We start from the raw sequence: 20,821 nt of genomic DNA, 5'->3' as shown, positions 1-20,821 counted from the left end.
ATCAATTAATCAATCATTTTTATTTATATACCGCTTTTAACAACACAGGTCGCATCAAAGCACAATATTGATATTCAAATGCTATAGCCAGTCTCAGTTAGGTTAACATAGCACACATAGCAACATTTTTTTGTATTATATAATAAAAAGAAAATGTATAATTATGCCTTTTTTAATAAATATTTCTTTTTAAAGCTTTAATCGTATTGCTATACAATTTGTTTTTATATAGTACATGCAATTATATATATATACACACACACACACACACACCAGCACACCAGTCACATTTAGAACACTAAAGAAAGCACTTAACATCACTGATGATTCACTCTCAAACAGTATGAAAGCACTCAATCACACTCAAGCCTAGAGCAGCATCTGGTGACACGCAACAGTAGTGCTGTGCATGTAATATGTTTTTGATGTTTTGTCGCACCCTTGTGGTGATTTTGTAAAAACACAGTATTTGCTATATAAGTCTGTCATGTTCATCAGTGTTGCATGGCTGAAATTTTGTGAAATATATATATATATATATATATATATATATATATATATATATATATATATATATATATATATATATATATATATATATATAGAGAGAGAGAGAGTTTATTCCTGTGATGCGACAGATTTTTAATTATTATTGTTTTCTTTGCTGAAAACTGTGTGACTTTGTGACTGAAAACTGTGTTTTTTTTTGTTGTTGTTTATAGAAAGTTGAAAAGAACAACATTTATTTACAATAGAAATATTTTGTAGTTTTTAAGGTTTTTTCAGTCACTTTTGATCAGTTTATTGCATTCCAGCTGAATTAAAAACTACAATTTACAGAGAAGCCTAAATGTTTGAACGGTGGTGTAATATTACACAATTTGGAACAAGTTGGAATATGCAAATGGCACACTCCAGACCTTTTACCTGCTTATTTCATGTAGAAATAAGGAAAGAATTGCCTATGACTTTTCATGTGCATTGTCCAATTACTTATGGCCCATTGAAAGAGGTGAAGGTGCATATTAAAGAGCTGTTATTCCTTATCCTTTTCTAAAATTAAAGCTCAGAGTGTGCACTTGAGCTCATGCTCATTATATAAATGTAACTTGAATATGTTTTAGTCAGCAGCTAAAATAATAAAAATTGTGTATGTGTCTAAATACATATGGACCTAATGGAATGTGTGTGTGTGTGTGTGTGTGTGTGGCATTTGTGGTTTAGGAGGAAACAAATGTGTATGAAGGCACACTACAATGTAAACATGGTTTATGAGGACACTTCCTGTGTGACCGAAAAACAAAAGGCTTAAAAAGCATAGTGTTTTATGAAATTCAAAAATGCCAGTAGTTTCCTATAAGGGATTGTTTCCTATAAGGGAAACCATTACTCCTATGGAGAGTCCCCGTAAACCACAAATGCAAGTGTGTGTGTTTGAGTGTGTTTGTGGGTGTGTCATTTACGGGTAACTTTTTTTTTTTTTCCATTAACATTTTGTATCTTCTTTTGAGCATGTAGATTAGCAGAGAGTGTTACTATAATATTATCATATTAATATTCTGGGTTTTTTTTTTTTTTCTAGGGAAATCCCGGTGTGTTAGGTGAGCAGGGCCAAATGGGGATTCCAGGTTTACCTGGCCCCTATGGATTTCGAGGTGAAAAGGGTCAACGTGGACTCATAGGATTTCCTGGGCTCTCCGGCCCGAAAGGAGACAAAGTACGTAGAAATACACACTTACCCACGCACAGTTTTAGAAAACTCAATACAAGGGCTTTCATTTTGTTACACTCTTTTGTATTAGGGCTTTCAAGGAAAAACTGGCTATACTGGATTAGATGGCGTGCCTGTAAGTAACAGTCCGAAATGAGAACTACAATTGATCAGTATACAATTGATTCACATTTTATTATTATTATTATTATTATTATTATTATTATTAATCTTCCAGGGTCATCCAGGCCCTGGTGGTCTTCCTGGGCTTCCAGGGAAGGATGGCTGTAATGGAACCAGAGGGCAGGATGGGTTGATTGGTGAGAGTGGACTACCTGGCTTGCCAGGACCCATGGTATGAGAGATGTTACAAGCATTTATTTTCTTCACATACAATGAATCTAACCTATTATTATTATTTTTTTATCGTTTGCAATATATTTTTCATGTTGACTGTGTTCATTCCTGCAGTAAATCCATGATTCACGTCCATGATTCCTTTTTCTTTTTGTTTCAGGGACTACCAGGGTTAAAAGGAGCCAAAGGAGACCCATACACATGGATAAGGTTCCTCCCTGGAATACCAGTATGTTTAATTGCAAAAATTGTGTTTATGTGATTATAGTTTATTAATACCGACTGTATTATGCATACATTCCAGAGTGAAAGCAGTGCTGTGTCATATAAAAGCAAACAAAACTGATTTCTTAAACCGTTTTATTTTTTATTTAGAGATACTTTTGAGCCATATTTTCTGTAATCATCCGTTCCGTTCTGCTCGTTCACAGGGAGTCGATGGACCACGTGGAATACATGGACCAGAAGTATGTACTAGTGCAGAAAAAACTGTGCTTATATAAGCTATAATATACTACTCTAGTGCAGTTTTATTTATTAGTTAGGTTTTTGTTTTGTTTGTGTGTGTCTGTTTGCATTTGCACAAAGGGGCTAAAGGGGCACATAGGCCCACAAGGTCCACCAGGACAAATCGGAACTGATGGAACTATGGTGAGAAAAGCATTTACTCTTCAAAGAACACCATTTTTGATTTATCCGTACTACTGTTATGTATATGTATTTTTGTTTGGCAAAATGTAAAAGATCAGTAAAATTAAAAATAAGCATCTTTTGCTCTTTTAAAAAGATTTTCATGTTATTTAAGGTTTTTTTTTTTTTAATTCTAGGGCTCTCAAGGATTACCAGGTCCAAGAGGCCCTCCGGTGAGTTTTGCAAGTGCATGTCCATGAAACTGAGGAAGTTTCTCTATCCGAAGTTTATAAGCTCAGATTTGAAAACCTGAAAATATTTGATTTTAGGGTTCAACAGCCCTGGACTTCTAGCATCTTTCATTTAACTTTCACATAGTCTTGTTTTTCTGTTGCATGTGCATAATGTGAAGCCGTTTTAGTAAGTGTTGCTGAATCATATTTTGTTTTGTTCGTCCGTAGGGAGACCCAGGAAGATCACTGCCTGGACCAAAAGGAGATGAGGAAAGTAACGCACGCAGCGGTGCTGGCTTTCTATTATACTTGAATTTGCGTTTGACATCATTTTGATTCTCGAACAGGGGGAACAGGGGGAACAGGGTGAACCAGGTCCTTTTGAATATGTGGAGCCCAACCCAGAAGACTATATAAAGGGCGAAAAGGTAAAGAGGCCATATATGAAAGTTTTCAGTTGTTGAGGTTTTACAAGAATGCCAGCTTCCAAGGAGAAAAATGTATAATTTTTATAACTTTTTTTGCAGGGGAGAAAGGGACAGAAAGGACTTTGTGGAGCAATCGGCCCAGATGTGAGTATTGCTGCATATTTATTTGAATCTATGAGTCTTAATAACTTCTGAACTAACATAGCAAGCCCTGATATGTGGCCTCTGTTAGATTAAGCTCATTAGTGTGGTTTTACATTCATTTTGTGTTCCTCAGGGTTTAGAAGGGCTTCCAGCAGAAAAAGGAGAGAAAGGCATAATCGGTTTACCTGGTCAAAGAGTAAGATCAATTCCCTCGTTTTCATATCAAATGATCCACTACAAAGCAACACCACAATACAACTGAACATAACACCTCAAACCAACCAGCAAATACATTCTAGACTAACCAATTGAAATTGTGCAAGTATGAATTCATTTTGAAGAAAGCCAAAAATTAATTTAACTCTTCAACCTTTATTAACTTTTTCGGTTGTATATATATTTTTTAAAACAATAGGGCCCGCCTGGATATCCAGGAAGAAATGGCCCTCCAGGGCTTAAGGTACACTTTTTAATCATTCATAATTTACTATTAACAATGATTTATTTTGAAATGATTGGTTTGTTAAACTATGCTGTTGGTCACACTTCTGATGTTATGTTTTTATATATACAGGGGGCACTAGGAGATAATGGTCTCCCTGGTCTATATGGCAACCCAGGGCCAAAGGTCAGACACGCATTCTACATTTGACATTGTATGAAAGAAATTGATTTAGTACGAGTCATTTGTTTGCTGAAACTGCTGCTGTGAATGTGTAACAGGGCTACCCAGGAGACCCCGGGCCTAAAGGAAACCCAAATTACTTTTACAACAATGTGAATGGTAACGGAGTTAACCCTACATTTCACACGATTTGTCGTTATGTTTGATCTATGGTACTATCTGTGGTGAGGTATAGTATTTACTATGAAGATTGCGTCACTTTATTTCTTAATGGGTTACTCCACCCCAAAATGAAAATTTTATCAGTTTACCCCCATGTCGTTCCAAACCCCTAAAAACTTTGTTCATTGTCTGAATACTGTCTGAATATCTGCCATAAGTGGTTCAACCGTAGTATTAGAAAGCTACTAGAATACTTTTTCTATGGACAGAAAACTAAAATAATACCTTTTCAATGATTCAGCACCGTAACGGCACTGTAGGGCCATTTTGAACCGCATCAGGTGTACTCATTCAACGTATGCAGTTAGACGCAATGTGAAGATGTGATTTGTACGTACATTTACGCTTTGATTCTTTTTGCGTCTCACACAGAACTGCATATGTTGATTGCATACACCAGATGCTCTGCAAAATAAATACATAAAATGTAAATATTATATCTAATTTGAAAAGATTTTGATTTTGTGCTTTTATAAAATCTTATGATTTTTTTTCATGTGTGTTTTAGGACCACCTGGAGATGATGGGCTTTCTGGTACTGCTGGACTTCCTGGGGATAGAGGGCCGATGGGTATACCTGGACCACCTGGTGATCTAGGACCATCCATAAGAGGTCTGAATTATCTTTATAATCTTTGTAATCTTTCTTTCCTTGTGTTTCTCTTTAACTCTGCTCTGCTTTTAGGTGCAGCGGGTGAATTTGGTTTGCAGGGTCTTAATGGATTCAAAGGAGAAAAAGGTGACCCAGGACAAATATTTGGGTCATACGTAAACTATGGTAATATTTCAGTCTTTTTTTTTTTATGTTTCTAATTTTTGTCTTACCAAATAAATTTCAATATGCGTTTTCCTAGACATTATAATGATTTGAAAGCATTACTGTATTATTTGTGTTTGCGGCGTACATTTGTACAGTTGGTACAAATGCTAAATATTGTATGCTAAAAATTCAGGTAAAAAAACATTGTTTTAGGATTCTTTGATGAATAGGAAGTTCACAGTGCAGCATTTATTTCAAATTAGAAATGTGTATTCAGTGGCCTTTAATCAGCTTCATACATATTTTCTTAAAAAAAAAAAATTCTTAAAATAAAATAAATTTCTGACCTCAAAGATTTGTACTGTAGTGTACCGTTTTCTCACTCTTTCAATTTAAATGTCAAAAACGAGAAGAATAGATTTTTTTTTATGGCTTTGGTATATAATTTAGTAACGTATTATTGCTCTTCCTCTAGGGGAACCTGGAAAACGTGGCCTGCCTGGACCCAAAGGACAAAAAGGAATTGCTGGTGATCCTGGTGAGTGGATGTGGATTTTTCTTCCCTTTCCAACTGTTACACTTTCTATTGTCTGTTTTAACCTGCCCTGAAAAATTGAGCTGATTGATTCACGTCAAACTATCTGTACATACCTGCAATGCATGTTAGAGAGAGGCAAGAAATAAAAAACATTAGTCTTTATGATTAGAATTTTGAGAGCATGTGTTTACTTGCAGATTTTCATACTTGCCTTTTGTCATTGAGATGTTTTTTTTTTTTTTATCTTTTCATTTAATGAATGTATTTTTCTGAAACATTTTGCATGTTTAGCGTAGACACACTAACATCTCATTTGTTAACATTATTGAAAATGTCGATGTGTGTTTATCATCACTGATGATATTGTATGTTCTTCAAAGCATGTCATTCTTCTTTGTTTGCCTGCTTGCATGTTGTCTTTGTGCGCATGTCCATCCTGTTACGGTGTCAACATATGTCTCCTCATTATTGTCGAGTGAACAGTTTGCGGTGAGCACAGTGTTTTGACTGTCACGTGCTACATACATTTATCCAACATCTTTATACATGCAACATAATCTATCATTCTAAAGAAATGCAGCTAATTCACAGTGATGTCTGTGGAACAGGTTACGTCTGCATGCCTGGTGAGCGTGGAGAAGCTGGACAGCTTGGAAATAGAGGGAAGCCTGGATTAAAAGGTGTTCAGGGGGCAAAAGGTGAGTTTATACATTGACATATAATCCGATCTGAGTGTCTTTTTAGTTGCAAAGAGCCCCGTCTTATATATATATATAATATATATATTATATATTATATATATATATAATATCAAGTCAGATGTTTCTTTCTTTCCTTAGAACTGACTTTTTCTTTTTCTAAAACTATTTGCATTAATGTATTGTATTTTGGATTTATTTACACTTAAATAACCAACTGCTTAAAACATTTAATCATTTATAAGGAATGTTTTTCGAGCAACAAATTGAGCAGTTTATTATATTTCTAAAGGATCATGTGACACTACAGACTAAAGTAATGGTTGCTGAGAAATCAGATTTGTCATCACATAAATAAATTACATTTTTAAAAGCATTCAAATATTTAAAAAAATATATAATTTTAAATTATAATATTATTGCACAATACTAACTTCATATTATGCAATAATGAAATAAATGCAGCATGAGAGACGCACTTCAAAACCATTTAAAAAAATTCTTACACAAAACCTTTAAGTCAGTTAAACCAGAAAGAGTATATTTTTTTGTTGTCAAACATTACATTAAAATTTTTTAGCTGTGAATTAATTGTCCAAATACTTTTTACTTTCTGGTGCTGTCCATGGTGCTAATTGTTTTTAGCTCTTTTATCCCAACTGTGACGTTATGTGTACCGTGTATCGGTGTCCATTAGTAGGCAGCAAAGGGTGCATATTTTCTAACCCGGGTATAAGCACATATGCTTATATTCTTTGTGTTTCCTTCCAGGTCCTGATGGGGGATGTGCATGTGACCCCCTCGGTGATCTACCTGGTGATCCTGGCCCCCAAGGTCCTCCAGGTGTACCAGGTAATCGAGGGCAAAAAGGCTTCCATGGTCCTCCTGGAGATATCGGACCCAGAGGAGAGATTGGTGGGAGAGGTGTAACCGTACGTAAACCTGATTGAAATTCTATATTTTAATATTATGCTTGTCTGTGTAATTAATCTTTTTTTTGTTTGTTTGTGTCTCTTGTTGTTTCTAAGGGTCCCAGAGGCTTCGTAGGTGTCAGAGGGCTTAAGGGAGAGAAAGGAAAGGTTATGATAATCTCCAAAAAGGGTGAAGCATATTTACACTTAATGCTTTTTTAGATTAGATTTTTTTTATTTTTTTTTTGGACATTTCAAGACGAGGTGTAACATCGATAGATTCTATACTATAATGCAGCAGAACTGATATGAAGTTACATTCTTGATAATGAAACTATAATGATGAGTAAATCGCAGTTCTGACATAATGCTTGAGGATAAAGTTTAATTTTTAATTTTTTTGGTTCTCTTCAAATCTTTCCCCTAATTTTACATACAAGCTTACAGTGACCTGGAGGGGATGTCTTCGGGTTCACTTAGTTTTGTCATGGCAACAACATATTGATAGTATAGAGTGGCCATAAGATATTAATTTGTGGGAACGTCATATTAACTTATGGGAATGTAATATTATGTCGTGGACACGGGATCGTTTGTTGAGGTAACGGCATCCATATGTCATGGCCTCAAGATGCTATGTTAAGGGAACAACACCCATTTTATCGCGTAAACTAACCTGCGTGACCATAGCAACCCTGGTTATTATTATTATTATTATTATTATTTTGTTTTGAATTAAGAAATGATTATATTATTCAAGAAATTATTTCATGATTTCATTTATTGTTTTATCATATAAAGTAATATATTTCAAACTGATATTGAGTTTTTTGCATTATGTTAAAGGGGAGAAAGGTGACACTGGACCTGCTGGATCATCTGGAAAACCAGGGTATGATGGGAGGAAAGGGGCTGATGGGAAGATAGGCGACCCTGGAGATCCTGGATCTTTGGTAAGACATGTAAACAATTATAAAATTACATTAAAAAAGACATAGTTGTGGAGTATTACTGCATAATGATTTCTGAAGATCATGTAAAACTGAACTGTAATGAATGTTGTTTTGTTTTATAAAAATTTGTTTTACAATCACAGGGATCAACTGCAAGGTTTGTTTATAATATTGCTTTAGTTGCCTTCAGTGTCCTACAATGGCATCCAGATGGTGTATCTCCACTACTGCCATTTCATTCAGCTGACCAATTGGTTTTTGCTTAAACACTATTATTTTGCTTGCCAACCTTATAATCTTGTTATTTACAGACATTATCTGCTCAAACCAAGTGGTTGTTTTATTGTAGATTGTATTATGTGTGTGTGTATATATATATATATATATATATATATATATGTATATGTGTGTGTGTGTGTATATATGTATATATATCATTTAGAATCATTACCTTTCCAGGGTGATAGTGTTGACGGTTTGCCGGGTGACAGGGGATGTCCAGGAGCTGCTGGCATAAAAGGCCTCAGAGGTCCAACTGGTCCTCCTGGCCCTTGTATGATGGGGTCAGTGGGGCGACGTGGGGAACCAGGGGAACCAGGACCTCAAGGCCAAACGGGATACCCTGGACCTAAAGGCGTTCGAGGTAAGCAAGGCGTTCAGTAAGCTAAGGTTTTGATACACTATCACTATATAAATACAATTTGTTGAAAGTAAATGTCAGATGTCAGAATGGAGGATTTTGACACCTGTTAATGATGTGTAATGTACACTGTTGTTTTTTTTGTTTTGTTTTTTTGATAGGTGATACCCTGGCCTGTGGACCTGGCATACCTGGAGCAGCTGGTTCTAAAGGAATGCCTGGTTGTAAAGGTAAATACGTCTTTAAATACGTCTTTATGTATATTTTATATATATATATATATATATATATATATATATATATATATATATATATATATCACACATAATCTAAGTCTGAATGATACCAATTTTTTTGGATTAGTGCACTTTTGTGGTTATAACTCAGTACATGTTATAACCAATAGAATACATTTTTTGCTATTTTTATTGATGTTTTTAAAAAACAATTGAAAATAATGTGGTGGACATTTAGTGGTCACAAAATCTCAAAATCAGAATTGAGCTTAGTTTTGTGAACTAATTGTAAATCTGAAATTCATGTTATGTTAATTTCTCAAATTGTACATGTATTCTACTTTTCAATAACATACATTGAATATTTAGTGAGTCTCAATTGATGTTTCACAGCAAAATGTGCATTGAACTAATAAATCCTGTTTTGGACCAATTCTTAAAGTAGAAATATATCAGCACTGATGACTGTTATCAGATATGGTTTATGATCAAAACCATGTTTTCTTTCAGGTGAGATAGGAGAGCTTGGAAATCCAGGATGCAATGGACAGTTTGGACCAGATGGACCCAAGGGAGAGAGTGGAGACCCTGGCAATAGTGGGTTAGCAGGATGTGAAGGTAGTGAACATCATTTAAGATATTGGTGTATTTAAATCATTTCTATTCAACTTTATGAATATTTATAAATCTTAAAATAAACAAAGAAGCATTTACCAATTATTATATATCCACAGTATCAATAGAGCGCTTCAGTTTGGAAAGTATTAAAAAATATCTCTGAAATCCATCAGGTCTAGTTGGATCTGTAGGAGATTCAGGTGACACTGGCCTAGATGGCACCAGTATTTGTGGCTCACCTGGTACACCTGGTAATCGTGGACCCCAGGGTCTGAAAGGGTCTTCTGGAGATTGTACTACAGGGGCCCCAGGACTGTTGGGGCCTAGTGGGATTAAGGGATGTCAGGGCCCTAAAGGTGTCCCTGGACCTCCTGGACCAATTGGATCGCAAGGTAGTAGATTGAGATATTGAAAGTTAAATAATATCTGAAAAACAGCAGTAGGGAATAATGAAAATAGTATTTAATGGTTATTAAATAGAGGTTTTAGGATCTGGAAATATCCAATAGAGTCCATCAGTATTAACTGACTTTTTTGCAGGTGCATCTGGAAAACATGGACTTCCTGGTAGAAAAGGGGAAAAAGGTATGGATGGTATCCCGGGAGCACCTGGTGGCCAAGGTGGGGGACCAGAGCTGTGTGACAAAGGAAAACCTGGTCCACCTGGTAAACCAGGACCCACAGGCTTCCCTGGACGGAGAGGTAAGTAGAGACCACTATATGGATAGAAGCTTGTTGAGACTGTTCTCATAATAATGCCACATTTCTGTGTTAGGCTGCCCTGGAGAGAAAGGACCACCTGGGGGTGTGGGAGCTCTAGGCATTGGAGTCAAGGGAGAACGTGGTAAGCCTGGTACCCCAGGCTATCAGGGATGTGCAGGCCTTCAAGGACCTTCAGGACTCAAAGGGGACAGTGGGAACTCTGGAGAACCTGGGCCGAAGGGTAAAGATTATGATGTGACATGTAAACAAATCGATAATGAAGCAGCTAGTGGCAAATAATGCATTTGCATTTTCATTCAGTCCAATCCAAAAAAAGATTGACAAGTGGGTGGGCAATATGTTAATGATGATGTCAACCTGAAACATCTTTGGACTCATTTTAGTCATCGGTTCAGAGTCGACTCTTTCTTTTGAATGACAATAACTGTATATGAAAATATTCATAGCTTCATCACTGAAATGTATTTATTTATTTATTTTTAAGTGTGTTATATCAAATTCCCATTAAAATATATAGATATTTAGAGATAAATACAAAGGTTGGTAGATTCTAAGTTGTCTTGTGGTATTGCAACTCAGGTTTGCCTGGATGTCCTGGTGAAGATGGCTGTCCTGGCAACATTGGGAATACTGGCCCTTTAGGGGCTCCTGGACCGAAAGGCTTTAGGGGTCTCAGTGGACATCCAGGTTGCCCTGGGGTAAATGGAACTAAGGGCCAGAAAGGTACTTTAAAGCACTGTAAAATACCATATTGTCTTGCTTTAGGTCAGGTCTTATGTAATGATGGCAGTTAAATGTGTCAAATACACATGTTTTTATTCTGTATTTTACAGGATGCACTGGGCCTTCAGGACCACCGGGAGACATAATTTCAGTGCCAATAAAAGGCCAGCTAGGGACACCTGGACCTAATGGGGAGAATGGGGTCGTTGGAGAAAGGGGTATATCTGTAACAAATACTCAAATACTGCAATGGTTTTAAAAAAACCTTTAAAAAAAAAATTCACCACATTATGTGGTTTTATTGTAGGTAATAAGGGTAACCCAGGGCCACCTGGGCAACCAGGGTATCCTGGGCTTAATGGACCTCAAGGGTTTGAATGTGGCCAGCGTGGACCACCAGGTATTCCTGGGCTGTGCGGCGAGCCTGGTTCACATGGGCAACGTGGGCCAAAGGGAATTGTAGGATTCCCAGGGGATAATGGTGATCCAGTGAGTGGAAGTTCTTTTGTTGAATAAGAATCTTATTACTAAAATCTTGCCAAATATTTTAATTTTGTTGTTGGTTTGATTGTCTTGACAGATATAGATAACATAAACAGGACTGATGTAAATGAACTGTGACTATATATAAATCATAGGCATTAATGCTTGTTTATTTGTAGGGTGATCCTGGATTGACTGGTCTGTCAGGAACCCCTGGCTTCCCTGGATTTGATGGTCCTAAAGGTAAAATACAATGCTTGAAACCTTGCATACTCAAACAACAAAAAGTTTTTTTTATTTTTAAAAGAAGTCTGTTATGCTCACCTAGGCTGCATTTATTTGATTGAAAATGCAAGAAAACTGCTAATATTGTTAAATATTATTCAAATAGCATTTTCTAAATGTTAAATGTTATTTGTTTCCTTGATGGCAAGGCTGAATTTGTGCTTAATATTTTTGTGAAAACTGTTTACCCATACAATGAGTGCGCAATCGTATTCTGTACACTCTGCACATTTACTCTCCTTTGAAGTTATATTAATTGCAAAACCTCATTGTCTTGGATAGGTGACAAAGGTGACTCTATTTGTGGGCCAGGACCAAAAGGAAAGAGAGGGCCAACTGGAGATAGAGGCTTGTCAGGTAACATTACTCTCCTCTTTCATTTTTATTCTGTAATGTGTATTTCTACAGTACAGAAATGTGTTGGAAAAAATGATAGAGCTGTAAAAACATTCCTTTTCTCCCCAATAGCTTCCTCAGGTGGCAGAGGAGACTGCGGTGACCCTGGTCCACAAGGGCCTAGTGGAAGCTGTGGTCCACCTGGACCACCTGGGAACAATGGACTGACTGGACTTCCAGGTAAAATAGATCAGGCTCTAAATTAGCAGATACACACATCTGTGACTACACTTCTTTTTAAATCCATACTAATGCACCTTGGGCTCTTCAGGTGTGGTTGGACCCCCTGGTCCGTATGGTAGACATGGTCCAGAAGGTCTTCCGGGTCCTCCAGGTAAACCGGGCCCTAAAGGAAACCAAGGATGTGGTGGCCTTAGAGGTTAGACTACTTATGCTGTGTACAAACAAACTGCCACTAATTTACTAGGACAATCATGTATATATTTTAAACTATTACTTTTTTCCCTTTCAGGACCTCCAGGCCCCCCCGGGCTCCATGGACTTGATGGTCTGAAGGGGGACAAGGGTGAAATGGGATATCGAGGTGAGATATTGAGGTTGTTGTTTGTACTGTGAGAAGTTTTTGATATTGCCAGATTAAAAACATCCCTGTCATTCCATTATTCTTTTGTTGTCCTTCAGGAGAGGATTTAAGTGGTGTTAAGGGCTGTATAGGACCAACCGGAGACAAGGGGACACCTGGAGACCCAGGTTTGCAAGGTTCATCACAAACAGGTGTTCGAGGTCCAAAAGGACAGTGTGGAGGCCAAGGTACATATATCATAATTCTATTCAACCTATTCATAACCCTTCATAGTTGTATGATTGTACAGGAGGCTTCCCTTAGAAGGAACACTCCACCTTTTTGAAAATAAGCTCATTCTCCAACTCCCCTGGAGTTAGTAAGCTGAATTTTATCATTCAGCCAATCTTCTGGTCAGGCAATAGCACTTTTAGCATAGCTTAGCATAGATGTTTGAATCTGATTAGACAAGAAGCATCTTGTGTAAAAATGACCAAAGAGTTTTAATATTGCAGGCGCAGTGATAATCATGCAGTGCCTGTGGAAAACAGTCCCAAGCTTGCAAGACATGCTCACTGTGCAAACAAGAGGGTCTGGCTGTTTTCAGGCAAACTTCCTTGACAATTACACCGAAATTAGAGAATAGTTTCTTGTCATATCAGCCTAGAAGAGCAACTACAGAAGAGTCATAATAGTCAAAATATTAAAACTCTTTGGTCATTTTTACACAAGATGCTTTTTGTCTAATCAGATTCAATGATCTATGCTAAGCTATGCTAAAAGTGCTATCACCAGACCCAGAGATCGGCTGAATGGATAAAAAATTGGTAAAACTTATTAACTCTGGGGGAGTTGGGGAATGAGCCTTTTTTTCAAAAATAAAAGTGGAGTGTTCCTTTAACGTTTCATAAAAATGGTGTTCAACAATGTTATTTTAAAGCTCTCATATCGTACACCTTTTTGGAGTTTTACTTTAGGTGTTGATGTCCTCAAAAATATATATTTGTAACAAAAACAATCTCAATATGTTTTTAGAGTTCCTCTTTCAGAGCTCAGAGAGAAAATTACATTTTAAAGTATTATCAAATAGAAAATTGTAATAAATTATTACAAATTTACAAGAAATTGTTTAATTATATTAATGTTATTACTCTATTTATAATCAAATAAATGTAGCCTTGGTAAGCATAACTTTAAAAAATGTGAACAGACCAAATGGTAGTGAACTTTTTTTATATATTACTGTTGGCTAATTTCAGTATCATAAATATAATCAGAATTATAAATATATTGGCTGCACAATCAAACTATTCATTATCTACGTTGGAATTCCATGTCATCACTTACTTTTATTTATTTATTTTTATAGGAGCCCCTGGTCCAATGGGTCCTGCAGGCTTTCGAGGTGATGAATGTAAGACTCCTAAACCTGGACCTTGTGGAGAACGGGGTTACACTGGGCCAGATGGACCTCCAGGTATGTGTGGGCATTTGGAGGCACAAATGATGAGCACAAATAGAATTCAGATAGCACTGGTACAAATTAAAAGCTGTTTATGCATAGAATTATGTATTTTGCATGGTGTATGTTTTGCTGTTCCAGGGCCCAAGGGAGAGGAAGGAGAGGCAGGCAGCGTGTTCACAGTGAGTGGTGATTTTGGTGACTCGGGTAGTTCTGGGTCACCAGGGTATAAAGGAGAAAAAGGAACCCCTGGGCCCAATGGCTGCCCAGGATCTATTGGCCTAGAAGGTCCAAAGGGTAAAAGAAATCGCTTTAATTAAAAGCTTAAGGCTTATAAGTTCCTAATGTTTTGGGAACACTTTATATTCACAGTTGTGTCATTCAGGTTATTCTGTTTTCATTTTTCCACAGGTGAAGAAGGACAGTGTGGACTTATGGGCCTTCCCGGACTTTCTGGCCCCAAAGGTGATTGTGGACCCTCAGGACCTAGTGGTGCAAAAGGAGACAAAGGGGACCCAGGTCATTGAAGTCTTCAAACTGTAGATTATCAAATTGACCATCTTATAAATCAGTAAAGTTATTATTTATACCCTCATTTTCAATTTCCTTCTGTCTTTGTTTTTTTGTAGGGCCAAAAGGAGAGCCTGGGACTATCAAACAACCTGGTTCTCCTTGTCCCCTTAATTTGGGTCCTACTGGTATTCGTGGTTCACATGGTCTAGATGGTGACGGTGGTGATTATGGACCTAATGGCACTGGGGGTCTGAAAGGTACAGCTCAATTTAACAGCAGGGTGTTTATTTTTATAAGATTGTAAAACCACTCCTATTCTTGAAATTAATTAAATTAAAATATAAATTTTAGAAGAAAACCTTGTAAGATGAAAGCCACAGTAAAAATGAACAAAGATTAAGTAATTTTTTCAAGAAAAAATGGTTTCATTCGAACTACTTCAAAATATGTGTAATAATTACAGAAAAATATTATATACATTTTTGTGTAACATTTTTTCCACCAACAGTTTGTTCCAATATAAATACGATTAATAAATATGAGGAAATTATACATTAAAGCTACATTTTTTAATTTATAAGAATGATTATTAATTATATTATTATTATTATTCATTTAATAATTAAATACTTTTCATTTATATTTGGAACGGCATGGTGATTAATGACAACATTTTTATTTTGGGCTGGAATTAACCTTTAAGATCGTATGAGTAAAAACCTAAAATGTTTGATGCTATTAATGTCTAAATCTTGCCAATGAGGCTAAATGATCAGAATTGTTTGTGTTTGGATGTTCATTGCTCATGTTTGCTTAGGTATAACGGGACAAAAAGGAGATAGTGGATTCCCTGGGCATCCTGGGACAGAAGGACTAGTCGGACCACTTGGAAACCTTGGAGAGAACGGTGACAAAGGAGAAAGGGGTTCTCCGGGTATGTTGTTCTATGTATCGTTAACAACTTAACAGTAATTATTGGTTCAACGGAGCCTGACATTGAGATATATGCTCTTTGCTTTTGCCATCGTTCATCCAGTACATTTGCATTAATTAATTTAGCAGAGATTTTATCCAGAGTGACTCACATCAACTCATTCATCAACCCATCCATTTTTCCACACATTTCTTTTTCAATGTCAGGACCCCCAGGACCAGATGGTGATCAGGGTCCTCCGGGACCGGTTTCCTCCGGCTTCCTTTTGGTGAAGCACAGCCAGTCTACGGATGTGCCTACTTGTCCCCAGGGCTTAACAGAGTTATGGAATGGCTACAGCCTACTATATCTGGAGGGTCAAGAGAGAGCACACACACAAGACCTGGGTATGTTCACTCCTAAAAGCACCTATGATTCCAGAAAATACGGCTTTGCTGGATATTGACTGGATATTTGAACGGATGATATAACAACCAGTGTTATTTTAGTATCTCTTCTTCTAAAATCTACTATTTTGTATTAATATATATATATATATATATATATATATATATATATATATATATATATATATATATATATATATATATGTATGTGTGTGTGTGTATGTATGTATATGTGTATGTGTAATGTTTCATTGTTCAACAGCACTATTAGTGATTTTGCTGTTGTTATTGCTGTTGGTCATTTTTGTATTTTTAATAGTCTATAGTTTTATTAATTTTATTTCAGTTTTTCAATGTAGTTATTTACATGCATTACGTTAAATTAAATGGCAATTATGATAAATGTTGCTTTGGAAACTAGAAGAAAACATTTTGTTGTAGTTATTTTTATTTTAGTTAACATTTTCAAGTAATTACTTTTTTTATTACTTTTTTTTCAAATTTGAAATATCTTTTATTTTGTATTTTTCATTTAATTGTACTATTAATTAAATTTTTTGGTTAAAGTTTTACTAACTTTGATTAGTTTTTTACTAATTATAAATATAATTTGATTATTTTGTACAGTATTTTATAATAAATGTTATTATATTGTATTTTTGTGTGTTTTCACTAGGTCAGGCAGGTTCATGTTTGCGTATGTTCAGCACCATGCCGTTCTCCTGCTGTAACATGGACTCCTGCGATTATGCCAGTCGCAATGACAAATCCTATTGGCTGTCTACAACTGCCTCACTTCCCACCAATTCCATTCTGAGGGGAATGGAAATTCAACAGCACATCAGCAGATGCGTGGTGTGTGAGGCGTCATCGCCAGCCATTACATTACACAGTCAAGACGGGACTGGACCGGGGTGTCCATCCAATTGGAGAAGACTCTGGACTGGATATTCATTTCTTATGGTAAGGGAAGCGAAATATGACTGTTCCAAACACTTAGAACTTTTAGACATTTAGTTATGCTCCAACTGCAAAACCTGCTGCCTTAAATTACCACACAAATAATATATTTAAATAACGAAATTTATTTTATATTACTGAATAAAATATATATTTAGTTAAGCATGAAGTTGAGCATGAACTATTAATCTGAACCAGTATGATGTAATGTTAACAACATTCTAGTATCATTTTCATTGTATTACTCTATGTATACTGCCTTTCAAAAGATTTAAATAATTTATAAAAATTATAGTTTCCATAAAAATGTTAAATATATGAATATTTTCAACAGAGCTATGATATAATATCTAGTGTTATTTTAGTATCACATTTTAGTAATTTTGTTATTTTATTAATATTGTTTTACATATGTCTATAGTTTTTATTAATTTATTTTAGTGCATTAAGTTAAATTAGTGTTAAATTAAGTTAACATAGTGGTGGACATTTTTATTTAATTTTAGTTCATGTTTATTTCAAGATTTTGAATTAGTTTTTATTTTGCAATTCCAATTTAATTTCAAAAGATTGTTACAAGAAATGAATACTATAATTAAGATTATTTTACATATGTTTTGTACTTCTAATGTTTTTGTTGTCGTTTACACAAAAATAAAAAATATATTAATATTTTCAACATCAATCACTTTTGTGCAGCTAATCGGCATATTTCTAAATGATCACATGACACCGAAGAGTGGAGTAATGAGGCTGAAAATTCAGCTTTGCAGCAGAAATAAATGACACCTTTTTATTATTTTTCTTTTATTCCAGCACACAGGATCGGGGGACGAGGGAGGAGGACAGTCTCTGACATCGACAGGAAGCTGTTTGCAGGACTTCCGCAGTCAGCCGTTCGTGGAGTGCCAAGGTTCGCATGGCACGTGCCAGTATTCCCCCACCTTCTTCAGTTTCTGGCTGACTAGAGCGAACGTGCAGAACTTTGACCCGGTTCCCGGCAGTACTGTGCTCAACAAAAACGGACGGAGCCAGCGCGACAGCGTCAGCTCATGCAGCGTCTGCATGAAGAACAACTGACACGCGTCACTGGTGTTTTCTTAAAGAAAAACTGCACTGAGAATGCACATCGGTAGGTCACCGCAGAGGAAGCGATCGAGATGCTTTTGGTCACTTTTTTCAGAGAAGATAAAAAGGACTTAATTTGTGACCATTTTTGTTGAACTGCAGGCTGTGAACTTTTTACTCCGCTGGATTCATTCCCACATAGTTCAGTCTAACATGACTTCCTTTCTGTCTTTCTCGTTTGTTACATTTTGGTGCTAGCAAAAAAACCAAGACCATTTGCACAAATACCTTTATACCAATGTTCATTTTTCCACCTTATCATCGGCAAGTATTATGTTTGCGCGCATCTAAACATTATCAACGCAATATTGTATTGACATTTTTAACCAAAACGTATCATGACTACTGAACCTTGAGAACAAAACTCGCGTGGCGTAGAAATGTCTGATAGCAGCAAATAGCTAAAGTTAGGGACGGTTTTGTTCCCTATACGAATACGTTTTTCCAAACTTTAATTTTATCTCAAGCGTTGCGCGGAATTAAGATAAAGTTACATTTATCATTATTTTGGTGAATTGTTTTGTGGGCGTTTAAATAGAAATCCAAGCAGTTTCCCTTAAAGGTGAAATATGATCATAACTGTGTATGGAAACGATTACAAGTGATGCGTATTGTACCCACAGTAAACACAAACCATGGTTTTGCTACAATAACCATAGTATTTGTTGTTAAACTGTGGTTATACAAATGGAAAAAAAACCTGGGGGGGCATGGTGCTGCAATTGTACTATAATAAAACCACAGTTAATTATGTAAGGGTAATGTTAGCCTTGCTAATGCTATGCTCCGCCCGTTGAACCACAACAACTAGCTCGCTAGCTGCTTCAGTCAACAAGCTAACGGAACTACAATTTAATTTATGTGAAGATTCTACAACTTGAACCCACAGACATTTTAGTCCTGAGGAAACGTGTCTCTGTCTGGCAAAGACTAGCATTAGCAGATGAACATGGCTGTAAATGTGAAACATAGGAGGATATAAGACTTCAGTCAGTCAGTAGATAGATGTTAAAACAACCCCTTATTTCATTGTTTTCTACACAGCTCCTAATACAGGAGTCAACATTTGAAGTGGATCAAAACCTTTTATCAGAGTTGTCCTAAAATGAAGACAATACCCATTATTGTCTTAAGACAACTTTTGAGGAACTTTCTTGATCCACTTCAGATGCTGACTACTGTAGACCCTTCTGGCCACAAGATACAATTTTAAAGTACTGTTTAATATATAAAAAAAAACATAGTCATTTCTGTGTCTTCTGGTGTTTGTGAAAGGACTGTTGCCATTGAACTTACCATTTATGATTTTTGGACACTTGAAAGTCTTTCCTGCTTAGTTTTTTTTATATATATATATCTAGATATATATTTTCCCACTAACACAAACCATTAAATAAAACTAACACCTTCAGTATTTTACAGTCCACATAAGGGGTCCTAAGCATTTTTTTTGTTTTAAACATGGTATATTATTCTGTATGTACATATGATTGCACTGTTGCCAAAACAGCTTTGCTTTATATTTTTACTAAATGTCAAGAGTATTTATTTAGCTAGAGGTATTTTGGTGCTATTTTGGATGGAAATGAAAAACTTAACAGTGAATGAAAAACGTGTTCCCTTTTAAAAGAAGTGATTCTTATTTTTGTCAGATTTTTGTGGTTAGAACTGCGATTCAATATGTTTGTTTGGGGACATTTTGACGTCTTGAATACTGTACTGTTACACTGAGCATGGACTACAAGGACAACACGAATTGTTAAATCTTTAACCCAAGTTGTTTGATCTTGTTCAGTGTCACGTGCGTTTTTACAATTAACAATCAGGTTCAACTCTTACTGTCTATTAAATGTCTAATAAATTGTGATATTTGTATAACATGCAATAATACCTAAAAGTGTGTTTTTTTTTATATATATATATATATATATATATATATATATATATATATATATATATATATATATATATATATATATATATATATATATAAAATACACACTTTTAACTCACCAAACTGAGACTTCTGATGAAGTTTCAAATCACTGCATCATTTATTTGCTTTTACATTTCTTTTATGTTATTTTTGAGGTTTTTTTTTCACACTCTGTACTGAGCACACTTACGATTGGTGCATTCTTTTACATAACTCCATATATTTCACTTTTGAGAAAGAGAACATTGGCATTCATATATATATATATATATATATATATATATATATATATATATATATATATATATATATATATATATATATATATATATATATATATATGACTTAAAATACGAGTACAAAAAGTTTGGGCTAAGTTTTTTTTTCTGAAATTACATGAGCTGCTTTTTATGATTCTTGAATATTGATCTTTATCTTGGATAAAAACTTCAAAATACAAGCATATTTGGAATAGAAACATTTTGTAGCATTTTAAGTATCTGTACTGTCAATTTTGCTCAACCTAATGCATTCTTGCTAAATAAAAGTATTAATTTCTTTAAAAATAGTAGCGTGTATGTACTGCGAAAATGACTGCTACACTTCTTACACAGTGATTTGAATATTACATGTAAACTGAATTTAATTTTATATTTGTAATCCTA

At 35.5% G+C, this 20,821-nt stretch overlaps 1 protein-coding gene across 4 annotated transcripts in view; it reads left to right on the top strand.

Moving 5' to 3' along the window:
- The window catches only part of col4a4 (collagen, type IV, alpha 4), a 35,449-nt gene extending 15,265 nt beyond the window's left edge, over positions 1-20,184 (top strand). For 2 of the 4 annotated variants that reach the window (XM_043259005.1, XM_043259003.1), the window contains exons 5-49: positions 1,583-1,717; positions 1,803-1,847; positions 1,950-2,066; positions 2,229-2,297; positions 2,500-2,535; positions 2,657-2,719; positions 2,896-2,931; positions 3,160-3,201; positions 3,279-3,359; positions 3,459-3,503; positions 3,637-3,699; positions 3,919-3,963; positions 4,078-4,131; positions 4,227-4,287; positions 4,859-4,963; positions 5,036-5,128; positions 5,586-5,648; positions 6,132-6,137; positions 6,257-6,346; positions 7,118-7,278; positions 7,375-7,447; positions 8,104-8,210; positions 8,670-8,853; positions 9,012-9,080; positions 9,597-9,704; positions 9,878-10,096; positions 10,245-10,406; positions 10,480-10,647; positions 11,007-11,150; positions 11,261-11,368; positions 11,458-11,639; positions 11,813-11,876; positions 12,201-12,275; positions 12,387-12,494; positions 12,586-12,693; positions 12,787-12,858; positions 12,957-13,085; positions 14,207-14,314; positions 14,441-14,596; positions 14,711-14,818; positions 14,929-15,069; positions 15,630-15,746; positions 15,953-16,132; positions 16,809-17,095; positions 17,909-20,184. In XM_043259005.1, coding sequence (XP_043114940.1) covers positions 1,583-1,717; positions 1,803-1,847; positions 1,950-2,066; positions 2,229-2,297; positions 2,500-2,535; positions 2,657-2,719; positions 2,896-2,931; positions 3,160-3,201; positions 3,279-3,359; positions 3,459-3,503; positions 3,637-3,699; positions 3,919-3,963; positions 4,078-4,131; positions 4,227-4,287; positions 4,859-4,963; positions 5,036-5,128; positions 5,586-5,648; positions 6,132-6,137; positions 6,257-6,346; positions 7,118-7,278; positions 7,375-7,447; positions 8,104-8,210; positions 8,670-8,853; positions 9,012-9,080; positions 9,597-9,704; positions 9,878-10,096; positions 10,245-10,406; positions 10,480-10,647; positions 11,007-11,150; positions 11,261-11,368; positions 11,458-11,639; positions 11,813-11,876; positions 12,201-12,275; positions 12,387-12,494; positions 12,586-12,693; positions 12,787-12,858; positions 12,957-13,085; positions 14,207-14,314; positions 14,441-14,596; positions 14,711-14,818; positions 14,929-15,069; positions 15,630-15,746; positions 15,953-16,132; positions 16,809-17,095; positions 17,909-18,172 — 4,851 coding nt within the window. In that variant the 3' untranslated portion in view covers positions 18,173-20,184. Of the gene's footprint in view, positions 1-1,582; positions 1,718-1,802; positions 1,848-1,949; positions 2,067-2,228; positions 2,298-2,499; positions 2,536-2,613; positions 2,720-2,895; positions 2,932-3,159; positions 3,202-3,278; positions 3,360-3,458; positions 3,504-3,636; positions 3,700-3,918; positions 3,964-4,077; positions 4,132-4,226; positions 4,288-4,858; positions 4,964-5,035; positions 5,129-5,585; positions 5,649-6,131; positions 6,138-6,256; positions 6,347-7,117; positions 7,279-7,374; positions 7,448-8,103; positions 8,211-8,669; positions 8,854-9,011; positions 9,081-9,596; positions 9,705-9,877; positions 10,097-10,244; positions 10,407-10,479; positions 10,648-11,006; positions 11,151-11,260; positions 11,369-11,457; positions 11,640-11,812; positions 11,877-12,200; positions 12,276-12,386; positions 12,495-12,585; positions 12,694-12,786; positions 12,859-12,956; positions 13,086-14,206; positions 14,315-14,440; positions 14,597-14,710; positions 14,819-14,928; positions 15,070-15,629; positions 15,747-15,952; positions 16,133-16,808; positions 17,096-17,908 lie in introns of those variants that run through there. The other 2 variants (XM_043259007.1, XM_043259006.1) reach the window with 2 other exon arrangements.
- Positions 20,185-20,821: the final 637 nt, after the last annotated feature.

Source organism: Puntigrus tetrazona, chromosome 15 (genome assembly GCF_018831695.1).
Source record: "Puntigrus tetrazona isolate hp1 chromosome 15, ASM1883169v1, whole genome shotgun sequence".
In the NCBI taxonomy this organism is placed as follows: Eukaryota; Metazoa; Chordata; class Actinopteri; order Cypriniformes; family Cyprinidae; genus Puntigrus; species Puntigrus tetrazona.
The sequence above is the reverse complement of the archived record's forward strand: the minus strand, read 5'-3'. Positions and strand labels throughout refer to the sequence as shown.